Genomic DNA, 13,425 nt, shown 5'->3' on the forward strand with positions numbered 1-13,425 from the left:
TTTCTCATTATCCTACTCTGATTTGCTTGATAATAAATTAAACTAATTTCCCCCAGTTGAGTCTGTTTTGCCTGTAGTGGTAATCGGTGAGTGATCTCTCCCTGTCCTTATCTCAACCTACGGGCCTTGTGTTACATTTTCTCTCCCCTGTCCAGCTGAGGAGGGCAGTGCTGGAGCAGCTTGGTGGGCACCTGGCATCCAGCCAGGATCAACCCGCCACACAAGGTAATCTTCCAAAAGGCATCACAACAGATCAAAATTTATTAAACATAACTACTCTGAGAAGTTTGGCAATCCATTGATATTCTGATCTGTAAAATACCTGAGAGTTAAATTATTCAAAGTATTGTAGAAGCAGTAGAGAAGGTAGGGCTGCTGTGACCGTGTGGTGGTGACGGTGTGCTGGAAGTGCTTTGAGCCTGCGACACTGGTATTTAGAAATAATTCATTGGTAAGCCCATTGTGTCTCTTGGCAGATCTTAGGGCTGAGATAAATCAAAGTGTGGTTTTAAAGCAATGTGCTATATTCGAGATAGTGTAATTTTTATAGTACAACATTTATTCATATATAACTTTTCCAAGTGTTTGACTTCTTACTCATGCTTCAGTTCATCTCCTTTAAGCATGAATTTGAAACAGATGCAGCATTTTAAAGGTAACAATATACCATTTAAAAACTACTTTAATTCATCCTTTTGGAGTCTGACCTGTATGAAACAAATATAAATGACACTGACTCTTGAGAGATGAATGGTTGCATGTTCTTCAGTTTCCAAGTCTTGAAAAACTGTTTCAACATTTTGGCCCATACTAGCGAAACTGTAGCTATATGTGCATATAACGCATATGTATGCATACATCGCCCACATATGCACACTTGCCCCAATGAGGAAAAAATAATGAAATTTTCATGAATTTGTTCTTCATGGCTTAACTATGGAAAAGACACACACTGTAAATGATTAAAAACATTTGGGATTGTTTTAAATTACAAATTTAAAAAAAAAAAAAAGAAGGAAGAAAACAATTAAAGAGAATCATTTGCCATTAACTGAAGTGTTTGCAATAAAGACAATTATAGCAGTTGGCAATATTCTCCTTGAACCAAAATAAATAAATACATTTGGTGACATAAGTTCAAGGAAATGTGATTGTTGCAATGTTCATGCAAATACGAAGCAGCCTCACAAATGCTAAGAGATTTTGCCATCTGCTATTACCAAAGGAAAACAACTCTCAACTTGTAGCTCTTCCTAACTTACTGCTTATAGATGGCATAGTAGGCATTGTCACATGGTTTTGCCATTTGCATAATTGTTCTGAGTGATTGCAGGTTGTCCATTGCATTGCCAACAGTGAACTTCTCATTTGGGAAGGGCGTTCAGAGATCGGATGACTTGTATGTCTCCATCAAATAGAGGGATAAAAATGTCCTTCTACTTTAGGAGTATCACACCACTGTGTTTTTAAATTTGTATGAGATCTGGTGAAGAATGTTGCACTTGTTTGCTTCCTAGAAACTGGGTAGAGATCAGTATTATAATTAATGTCAGGGGAGCTGCCCGTCTCTATTTGACTGCAGGCTAGAGTCCAAATGCAAAGTATCTCAAAGAGTCAAGAGGTTCTGGATGGGGAAACGTGGCTGAGGATGAAGTTATAACCTGATCCCTGCAACTCCAGAAAAACCCAGCTGAACAACAGCTGTTCAGCATGGCAGAAAGTCTACTTTAGACAGAGAGGTTGTTGTCAGAGAGTCTTTTACCCTGACTTAACTGATGGGAGTACGCTCAGGTGGCATGATGTAGTAACAGAGGACTGTTGCTCGCATACTAGTAAATGACAACTGCTTTGTCTCTGGCCTCGGCAGCATATGCAGATGATCTCCGCTTACAGGGACCCCGTGGGGAGGCCTTTGCTGTCCCCTTCTTCCTGGAGGAAAGCATTTCCATGGCCAAAACTCCACCCCTATGATTGCCTTCTCCTTACACTGCTTTTCAAAGAGGATATTGACGTGAATAACATGCATTACGTATGAAAAATATAGGATAAAACCCCAAGAAGTCAAGACCTGTAAATGAAATAAACAAACTGGTGGTTAGAAGCTGCCTCCAACCTGCTGTACTGAAACCCTGCACTTCACAATAAACCCCTGTGTTTGAGAGCCCTGTTTGGCATTTGGCATCTGCCCTCAGATGCCCTCAGATGCACCAGAAGGCTGCTCTGTAGTCCAGTTTGAGTTAGCAGCATTGACAAGTAAACATAAGATTTTGTGTTCATTTGGTGACTGCTAAGGTGTTTTTAAATACTAATAGCGTCTAACATATCCTATATATTTTCAGCTCCCTCAAGTCTTGAATTAGAATCAGATAGCTGTTGGCCTTTTGACTGCCTTGCCTGAGGCATACTAGGTAACGTCACGTGGGTAGCCGATGCAACATATGTTTTGCTAACTGGGAAGCTGGTTAGCAAGACAACCTTTTTCTTATTAACACATGGTGCACTTACACGACATTAATATATATTTCTACTTTACAGATTTACAGTGCCAGAAGAAAGGCATTATCTAAACTGAGCAGAATAGGCAATCAGCATACTCGTCACATGTTGAAATAACATGTAAACCTTATTAGACACATTGGTTTCCTTTGTGAGGAGAATAAAACATAACAGACTGAAACGTGCAAACCTGTGTTGTTCTGTGGAAACTCAGGGAAAGGATTCTCTTGTTTATGTTGTCATGTATTAAACTAGAATTATGGAGAAAAAAAAAAAGCTAATTTTTATGCTGGATGTCTATATTGGAGCCAGACTAGTTCATTTCTAAAAATTAATACTGTTCTGTAATGCAGTGATTTTATTCTCTCTCCAGCTACAGTCTACCAGCCATACATACACTATCGTGCCAGTATTCATTTATTCATGCTCTGAAGTTGTGATAGTGTCAAATCCATCAGAAAGAGGAATTGTTTCAGTAGTAGTTTCACGACTTGGCTGATTAACAGAGATCAGAAGAAGCAGCCTAACTGTGGAAACCACTACAGCATGTAGTTTTAACAGCTCTTTAGGGAGCTAGTTAATGAAAGAATCACTACAGAAACACATCCATGTGAAAAAAAGGAGCATTCTCATACAACACTCAGAGGATATGTCATAAGTGGAAATATGTTCATAATTTCTATTTACTCATAGCTGTAATTACCATCTGCCTTAAGAGTACTTTCAGTCTTTGTCAAAGTTGCTTAGATATTTCCTTTGTCACATTTCAAGCAGAGAAGTTCTGCACAGGCTAGATCCTGCCCTGTGATTTCTTTTTTATTCTTCTGTAAGAATTTAATTATCTATTCTCTGTGTGAAGAAAGCACCAGCATTCTCAGAGACCTGAGCCTCCCCAGCCTGCTTGGACTGGCATTCATCTGATTCATGTTCTTGCTTATTTTTGCCATCTGTCTGCAAACCAGAGTTCTTCACTTTTAAATTCATGCTGGTTTATATGTTGCCCGCTAATTTTTAACTCTTAAAAAGCTACTCCTCTTTTTTTGCTGCAGTGTCTACGAGCCAGATAGAAACGTGCTGCGAAGGAAAGAATGGGAAAAGAGAAATCAGGAGGCCCAGCAGGAGGATGGTGCATTTAACACAAGTTACTCCCTCTTCAGTGAACCGTACAAGGTAGATGCTTCCCAGCTGGGTGACTCTTTGTTTATTTATTTATTCCATAGTAGAAAAATGCAGCCTGCAGAAGATATTGTCCAGGTTTCAGCACCCTCCCACAAGTGCTAGCCTCACAAAATTCTCAGAGAACATTTATGGTTCACTGAGAATTGGATTTTTATATATATATATATAAAAGCTTCTTATAATGTTCAGCAGCTCATGAGAATGAAATAAACTAGAAATAGCCTAAAAATATTTGAGATGGAATTAAAACTAGGAGGTGAAAGTGGCGGTGCCCTGTTTTTGCAACACTTAGAAGAGAACAATTGTGTTAAAATTGTGTGTGAAGGCCAAGGTTAATGCAGTGAAATATTGTGGTGTTTGCTTGCCTTTTTTTTTTTTCTATGAACATTACCAACAAAATTTGCCTGCTAGACATGTTTTGCCCTCACCAAAGGTGGAAGTAACTTACGAGTCTCAACTCCCTGTTTTATTCCTGGTGGTAACAGTAGCGTGATGAGACGCAACCATCTCTCCCCACTCCCTGTTAGAAGTGTCAAGCAGGATCATCTGCACTTTGCAGAAGCCTGCAAATCAAGCTCTTGCAAACAGGATCAGAGCACAATATCCCACGGGAGCTGCTCCTCTCCCCCAGCAAACCTATTGACTTTGCCTGTGTGCATCAAAGCATCAGCATGTATCATCTACTGTGCCCTTCCAGTAATGTCCGAGTTACTGTTACAACCACCACATTGTGAAGCCTTTCCCTCCATGCAGCATCCCTTGTCCTTGATGCTTTAGGTGCTTTAGTGCGTCTTTCCAGGAGTCCTATTTGGGACCTGGCACTTGGCTTCTGCACCTGACTTCCATGCTTCCATGTTTCTGCCCGTGCTCCAGGGTCAGCTTTTTAGCTTGCTGTTCTTCCAGATTGTTGTTTGTTTCTAGTCCCTAATAAAAAAGAAAGATCTACCACTTTCAAACCATGTCCCTTTATGGAAGATGATTCTGTCTGCCTTGAAGCTGACCTCCAACTGCTCGAATTTCAGATTCATTACAGAGGCATTTAGAAACCATGGCAAATGTCTTGAACTCCTCATGGCTTTACTTGAAAAAGTCTACTGTGAGACCTGTCAAGGGCTAATCCATGGAAAAAAGCCTGAAAATCTTAAGTCAGCTGTGTATTGGCATTTCGTGAGGGCTTTGCTGCAATAGGGACTTAATAATTTTCCATTTGGTAGGTCTAATCAAATAGACCCCTCACAGAAAGGGCCTGTCCTTTTGCTGGGTCCCTGTTATCATTTTATCCGTTGTACCTCAAGTTTGTAATACTGAAGCTCAAATCACTTATAAAAGTGGTATAGTAGGACTATTTTGTGCACTTTGATTATTACCTGTGTGCCAATGTACTGACTGTCATGGCACAGACTTCGTGTATCATGGACACACCAGTAGTTTCTGAGTTATGATGTCTGAAGGCACCTCTATGCAACCACAGTATAACTCCATCAGCTTTAGTAAGAGTGGATGAAAAATCATTGCCGTCTGTAGAAGCAGAGGGGATACTGAGTGGGCGTTGTATGGAGAGATCAGAATAATGGCTCCATCCATGCTTCTTATCTTTAAACACTGTTTTGGACAAGTGTATAAAGAAAGTGCTGCAGAAATACATCCTACAGCTGGCTTTGTCAAGGCAACACGGAGAAAGGCAAAGCCCAGGACCGCAGTGTAACTCACTCACAGCTCTGTTGGTGTGACAGTCACAGTTGTTTGGGATGACCAGTCATTCTGACAGTATTGGACATCAAAACTTCAGCAGTGGTGTACTCTGAATGTCATGTCTACACTGACAATGGACCACTGAGCTATCTGAACTCATCCAAGCATTTGTGAACCTCCAGTGTGGGGGTGCAGAGCTGTGGCTTGGGCATTTTGATCTTATCATGGAGAGAGGCTAACTGCAAAAGAGGAAACCTTTCTACGAAAGCAAAACTGAAACCCACTCTTACTGTCTTTCAAGATCATGTTCAAGTTTTAGGTGTTTCCAGAGGGGAATGAAGTTACAGCATTCATTCACTGCAAGCTCTGATTAAATTCAGTATTCCTCTGCACAGCTTGAGAAACATGAGCTAAAGCCAAAGGATTTGCCATTCAGAAGACCATATCTGAAAATCAAAGGCAGACTGGAAATCTGTTAAATCTTATGTCCTCTCTCACCTTGTCATGTATCGCTACTCCTGTAACATCAGATTTTCTGAAAAATCCTGACTCTTTGGGTTGCCCCTTATCCTGTTCAAAGTATCCATAGCAACCCTTTATGAAGGATTACAGGAAATCCAGTGTCTTTTACTTAAAATGTCTTTTACAGGGGGTGAAAAAGTAGGAAATTCATTCTGGATATTTCCTGGGCAGAATACCTTGCCTCATTAACCATATCAGTATTTTTAATGAAGAAAAAAATGCTGATGGCCTTCCATGCAACCATCAGGTTTATTTTTAGAAGTGTTGGATCTGGCAGTCTTCAAATGCATGGATTCATCTTGCATTGCAGAAGAATGTCAGAGCACTGTAAGTTAGAAGTGTTTGCACAGAATGCTTTTCCTACTTACTCATTTTGTGATCATGTTTTCCCTATGTGAATGATTAATAAGGCCAGCAGTATTTCAGAGCAAATAATAGGACAAGCTGCTACATCTAAAGCTCATAACAAGTTACCTCAGATCCCATCTTGTTCCCAAGAGGATGTAGGTGAACTCTTCTGGATGAGATCAGCTCAACACAAAATCTTCTCACCTCAAATTGTCCCCAGTGTATCCAGAAGGAATAAACAACACCAAACAGTTGTCAGCAAGTGCCGTGGTATTGGCATTAGATTAGTTTGCTGCAATTATTCTTGTGGTTATCTGGGATCTCTTAATACAAGGTGTCTCTGTGTGACCTTCACATCACATCCATATAGAAGACAATCTGCTGACTTCTCTGGGCTGGTGATAGTCTACACATAATCTGCAATTAGACTTTTACTTCCTTCCCATCCAAATGGCAACCATCAGAAACAATGGACCTTCTGTTAGGGAAGTTAGATTTCCTAGGGACAAAACTTGCACATAAATTCCCTTATGTTCATGGACCTAGAGGCAGCCAAGCGGAGAGCTGCCCCACAAAGCTGTCTGTGCTGTAGGAGACTTGTGGGTGTCAGGGTCCCCATTCCATTTGGTGGTCCTTGTTGCCATGCTCCTGGCAGGGAAAGAAACCTCATACACATGCTGACTGAATCAGACTGGGTGCAGGCCCAAGGGCAGATCTCCCTCCATAGAGGGAAGCTGGAAAAATACCTCTCTACAAGGTATCTACACAAGGTGGAGGATCCACCAGAAGCATAGAAGAGATCCACTGGGTTAAGGAAAATTTTCTGTGCCTTCTGGAAAATAATTCTGCTGGTCAAGGAGATGCCCAAGTGTAGAAGCCTTTACACTGACCCCAGGAGATACAAGAGTATATCTCCAACTTTCTTTCTTTTCAGATGTATTTGATGCTTCCCATTTTTGAAGCCTCATTAATAGTTTCCTCTTCTTTCGGACATCAATGTGATTCCTGTGAAGTGAAGGAACACCCTTTTTTTAAGCCACTTGCTGTCTGTGAATTAATGCTTCGTATTTCATTTCATAGCAGGTTATTGTCCTGGTGACAGCAACAGCTGCATATGCAGAGAGATGATCAGGCCCTAGTGGCTGAGCCATCTTATCCCAAGTTTGCAAAGCAATGTTGCAGATGCAACACTTCTGAGTTTTTCCCTTGCCACTTCCCTTCAATATATATTATTGATATATATTCAACTCTGTTAGCATTGTAACAAATGCATATCAGAAAGCTAGCTGTAATGTATTTTACATAGTTACAAGGTAACGTCCTGGAAATTTGAGAGGACAAGTTTCAAGCAAGACAGGACTGCTTCTACTGTCTGACTCAGGAATGCTTCCACCGTAGTCCTCTGAAAATTAGCATGCGGCAATCACTGCGCTCATTTACAGGGTTTTTACTTGGGTTCAGGTTTTAAAATAGGAAACCTGAAAAAAAAGATTCTGAAGGAGGGGAGTTTCCCTTACATTGTTGTTTGAATGACTCAATTTTATTTGAAAGCTTAAAAACAAAAGTACCCCCAGTCTTCCAGAGTTGATGCTGCTGCTACATCTTTCGTATTTTTAATATAACTTTAAGGGAGTCTTCTCCACTCCCTTCACTCCCTTCTTCCTCCTTCTTTCTGTTTTCCTCTAAAACACAGAGTCTTGAGATGAAAGCTTGGCCTTCTGAAGCCAATGGGAGTTTTCCCATCCAGACTCCAAGTCTGGAAGAGAGGAAGGAGAATACCTTTGGCTCATTACTGTCTTCCTCTGAAAACGTAAAGCAAAGGACATTACATGCCTGAATCCTGGCAGGGTTCAGAATCTCTGCCACATAATACTAATGATACATCCTTTTGCTTACAGTAGCTTTTTAAAGCAAGAGTTTTAAATCTTTTCCACTATGTTTTATTTGCTTGTTTTGTTTCTTTGTGGAGCTTCTGCCTTTTCAGTCAGGAAGTAAATGGATGATTTTAAAGATACTGATTAATCTTAAAGGGGAGGGAGGGTGGCTGTATTCCCCCTGCTGCACACAGCAAGCACTGAGCAATGTGAAGAGTTTGGGGGGTTCTGTTCACCTTTTTTTTTAGAGAGGAGAGTGCCCTGGAGTACTGCCAGAGTATTTTCAAAGAAGGGACATAATAATCTGTAGTTTTCCCATTGTCCCACGAGCTGTCTTCAAGTCACCTCACAGTATTTTGTTGGCTTAAACTGGTGAGTTCATCCAGTGCTTAGACTGGATGTTGTATGGCTTCGTAGATGCCACGTGAAAACTTAGGCAGGCAGAGAAGGAAATTGGGAATGCAGTGTTTTCATTCATGGCTGAAGGAGAGCTTGCACTGGGCTATAGGAAAAGTTTTATCATGGTCAGATTTAATCCAAACCATTCTGTGTAGTTGCAATAATAAATTTTCTAGTTTCCAGGTAATATACTTTAACTACAGCATGATACCAGTGATAGATTTCTTTTTTTATATACTCTAAGGCCCTTTATAGCTTTTCCAGTTCAGGGTAGATTTAAGATGTTGACAAGTGTCTTCAGAGACAATAAGGATTTTCGATTTCATCCCCGAACGCCGCTGCTGAATAAGGCAGTGCTACTTCAGTAAGGATTTCAGCAGAAGCATGCAGGGAATTTTATTTTTCTTACGTTGACTGTTGCAGAACACTTGATTTTTGTTTTGCAGACTAACAAGGGGGATGAGCTCTCGAATCGCATCCAGAATACGCTGGGCAACTATGATGAAATGAAAGACTTGTTAACTGACCGATCAAACCAGAGCCACCTTGTTGGGGTTCCAAAACCTGGGGTTCCTCAGACGTCTCTCCCCAAGCCCGATGAACATCTTATTGCAGACTCAAGACCACCGCCTCCTCCTCCCATTTCCAGCACTACTTCTTCCACACCAGCATCCCTATCTGCCCAGCAGAGCAAAAGTGCCGCGATGAGTTGGCAGAAGGCTGGGCACAATGCCACTTCAGATGGCCAGCAGAGAGTGAGCAAGCACGGGCACCGGTCGCTGGAGTCACACAAGGGTGACTTCAAACTGGCCAACCAAAAATCCAGTCTGGAGAAACTAAAACGCTATGCATCGAGTCCCACCTCTTCCTCCTCCTCCTCCTCCTCCAACACTGCCCAGCAAAGCTCACTGAGGGCCACACTCGGAGACAACGTCAACAGAGTGCAGCCTCCGGAAAAGCTAAATTGTAGCTCGGAAGGAGGAGCTCAAGCGCAAGAGAGGCCAGGAAAGCATGGTGGCGGGCACTGCGTCCAAAACTTCCCGCCCTCTCTTGCTTCGAAGCCCAGTCTGGTTCAGCAGAAACCGACAGCTTATGTAAGGCCAATGGATGGTCAAGACCAGGCTCCTGATGAGTCTCCAAAGCTGAAGTTAGCAGCAGAGACAACCAAGTCGTACAGGGGAGTGCCTTCTAACAAGCCTGATTCGGCCAGGACCAAGTCAAAGATAGCCAAGTTCAGCATTCCTAAGCAAGAAGAGGTAAGTGGTTTTATGCTTTTTATGACATAGCCCGTTGGATGGATGGATGGATGATACCTTAGAACTGCAATTGCATCTGTCTCTTTATACATTTTTAACATATTAGTTTGCATTTTTAATTTTTTAAGGTTGACATAGTATATTGCAAATAGCAGCCTCACAGTAGTGTAAAGATATCTCAACAGTGAAATGCTCCCTGTCTTCAGGACCATAACACTTTCTACAAATAGCACCTTTTCTAGTAGCATGTATTATTTCATGGGCTTTTTTTCCTGAGTGTCCACATATAAAGCCTGGATATTTTTAATTCTTCTTTTTTTTTTTTTTTTTTTCATATTTCATTGACTTCTTTCTCTTTGGCAATGATTAAATGAAGTGCTTGTGATCAGAAGTAGTTCTGCCATCCTCAATGATGTCAAAGTAGTTTTGCAATCTAAATAAATTACTTAAACAATATGAAATTTGTGGAATAGATGAGAATACAGCAGTGAGACTCTCCTTTTCCCTCATAGCATCTGTTTCTGTTTCAAACCAATTTCTGAGAAGATTGAGGTTTGCTTCCTAAAGAATCACCATCTGTAGGAATCGAGCCATGCTACAAGTATGAGAACATGTCTGAAAAGGCTTCTAGACAACATTTCTGTTATCAGCAATAGATATGAAAGATTTCTGCTTGCACTTACTTTATTTTCATTTATTTCACATTCTGTTTATGCCAGTAGGACACCTTGCTTTATCACTTACACAGTCTGTGATTTTCTGTTTGATCTTTTTGGACAATGATTGTTTACTGTTATTTGACAGCTGTCGTGTGTCTTGAGATGTTTTTAGTCTTAACATTTTTGTTTCTAGCACTGTTAAAGGAGAGGAAAAATATAATTTTTGATGGAGTTCTCTGGCCTTTTAATGCCTGTTTTTCAGAAATGGAGTTGACTGTTGTATTCCCCCTTTGGTTTGGTTTGGGAATGAAGTCTCTCTGGAAGCAATTACTTATCTCAGGTCTTTTAGACATTATACCTATGTGGTTTTTCTCTAAGTGAAAGTTCCATCAGTTCCAAACAACACGTAGGTGATATGTTGTTCCTGAAGAGGGGCTGTTTTAGGCTCTTAAGCCAGGTTTGATAAGCAAATTTAGCATTCACAAACTGCTGTAATTGTGCAGATAGATCAGGTAATGGCAGATACTAATACCCATTTAGCTATTATTACCTCTTTCAGACTTGTGCTTCTATCTGCATGTGGGAAGTATTGTTAGAATTAAAGATGCCTGTGGCAATTGCCTGGATCTTTCAAATTTTCTCCCTTTACATGTATGCGATACTCTAAGGACTAGTTTGGAAAGGAGTTTTGATAGGCAATCATTTGTTTGTCTGACATTCAGGATTTACTATTTGCATTCCAAATTTGCCTACTTCAGGAAAGAAGGCTATCATTTGTTGTATGTAATCTATGCCGATGCATAAGGGTAAATTTATACTGCAGTTTCTAGACATGTAGACAGATCTGAGATTGCATTAAACTAACTTGTTTAGTCATGAATGGCAATGTAAGCTATGGTAGGAGAGAGTGAACTGCAGGGTAGCTACTAAAGTGTTCACCAACTTCTCTCAGATGGGATGCAGTATTAATGAAAAAGTATGTCATAACATAAACATTTAACTGAAGTTGAAGAAGGTGGGCAAAAAACATTGGCAGGTTAAAAAAGAGCTAAGTGATTATAAAAAATGGACAAATTACTCAGAAGAAAAATAGTAGGTACTGTTGGGGTTTGAAACTGGAGCTAATGAGAGACAATGTTTAGATCTCATGTTGGAGGGCTGAGACTTCTTCTATCCTGACATTTCCTTTGTTCTAACATTTTCCATCCCAAGTGGGACAAGATGAAATTAGTAACCCACTGGTATTGCTACAGGGAGAAATACTGACCAAGACTGAAATTTTTTTCAGTCAGTGTTGCCTAATCCACCCTCCCTTTAATTTTCAATCATATTTATTTTTATTTGAAGATGTTTTTCCATTCTTGTTATTTGTATCATACATCTCCCAGTACACTTTCATAAGACTTTCCGTGCGTTTTTTAAATTTCTGCTTTGAAACTCATAAAACTTCTCCTTTGCATCAAACGTTCACTGTCCGCTATTAGGGACAGAAGTTTTAAGCTGCTCTCAACACAAAAGCTGTCATGGTCCTGTGAACATTTGCAGGCAAAATGAGGCCTCTCGTGTTCAGGGTGAGGCTAAAGGTGACGACCAGGAAAGAGCTTGTATCCCTAGTGGCCATGGGAAGAGCAGAGATGCCATATAGGATGATTGTGAGGGAAAGCAGGCTAACAAGTAGGCTACAACAGTGTCTGGGAAGCTATATGGAAACAGAAATGAGAGTGGCAGAAAGCGACCCAAGAGCAGCCAGGAGAATATGGGAAGCAGGAGAGGGGCAGAGAGCTTGAGCATAGGATATCTAGGATATCTGGAGTGCAGGCGGTCGAGTGAAGCTTTATGTCTGCTAAAATGAAAGGGGTGTGGCTGAGATGGGCTAGGTAGGGCAGCTGGCGTGCTCTGGAAGTTAGTGCAGGCAGCACCAGGAGGTGTTGCTGGCTCGTGGTCAGCTTGTTGTCCACCAGGACCCCCAGATTCTTCCCTGAAGAGCTCATGTCTAGCCAGTCAGCCCCCAGCCTGTACTGGTGCTGGGGTTAATCCTCCCCCTATTCAGGAGTTTACATTTCCCCTTGTTGAACTTCTTAGGGTTCCTGTTGGCCCATTTCTCCAGCCTGTGGAGTTCCTTCTGGATGGCAGCATGACCCTCTGGTGTATCAGCCGCTCCTCCCAGTTTTGTGTCATCTCCAGGTTTGCTGAGGGTGCACTCTGCCCCATCATCCGGGTCATTAATGAAGGTGTTAAAGAGTATTGGCCCCAGTATTGGCTGTAGGGGTACACCACTAGTGACTGGCCTCTAGTAGGACTTGGTGCCACTGATCACCACCCTCTGGACCACTTTTATAGCCTTTGCTTTCTGTCTACAGGCCTAAATTTGTCATTACACATTTTTTTTTTCCTACTTTCAGCTCTTGAAATGTGTTCATAGCGATACTATGGTCCAAAGTCTATACTTTTCAGCAAAAACTGAACTGCAGGAGGCTGTAAGGGAAAAAGATGCAAATGGCGGAAGCAAGATGTGAGTGCAGGGTGTAGGTGTGAGATAAAAAGGAGACTCAAAGGAGGAAAAATTGGGGAGCAGGGGATGGGGAGAAGCTGCCTAGTCTGACCAAGTAGAGAAGTGAATGGTGAGAAATGCCCATTTCCCCAAATCCTGCAGAGTTGGGGCACATGATCTGTGTGATGTTTCAGTTTTATTTTGAACATCACGTAGCTATCAGCAACTTCAAGTTCCACAGAGAAAACCAGGAAGCAAGAATATATTGTTAGAAATCTCCTGATTTGCAAGTCCACTTACTAATACGTTCAAGTTGAGTCCTCTGTTTCCATGCACTTGCATTTAGCTTGTGGTACTTTCAGAGTCTATCAGTATGTCTAATACCTATGGACTTCCATTTGTGTTTACCAGTTTGAAGGAACCATCAGTGGAAAAATAAACACATAATGAAACAAAGTTAAGCCTGTCTGTAAGAACTGAAGAATAAGAAGCAATGTCACGCAAAGTGT

At 41.2% G+C, this 13,425-nt stretch overlaps 1 protein-coding gene across 1 annotated transcript; it reads left to right on the top strand.

Annotated features, from left to right (window-relative positions):
- Positions 1 to 3,545: 3,545 nt before the first annotated feature.
- On the top strand, positions 3,546 to 9,766 carry LOC104163438 (AF4/FMR2 family member 3-like; the record flags this gene model as incomplete). Its single annotated transcript, XM_009702448.1, has 2 exons — positions 3,546 to 3,666; positions 8,957 to 9,766. Coding segments are annotated over 2 exons (931 nt in total), but the record flags the coding sequence as incomplete, so codon positions are not given.
- Positions 9,767 to 13,425: the final 3,659 nt, after the last annotated feature.

Source organism: Cariama cristata, unplaced genomic scaffold (assembly GCF_000690535.1).
Source record: "Cariama cristata isolate BGI_N322 unplaced genomic scaffold, ASM69053v1 scaffold10966, whole genome shotgun sequence".
NCBI classification, from domain to species: Eukaryota; Metazoa; Chordata; class Aves; order Cariamiformes; family Cariamidae; genus Cariama; species Cariama cristata.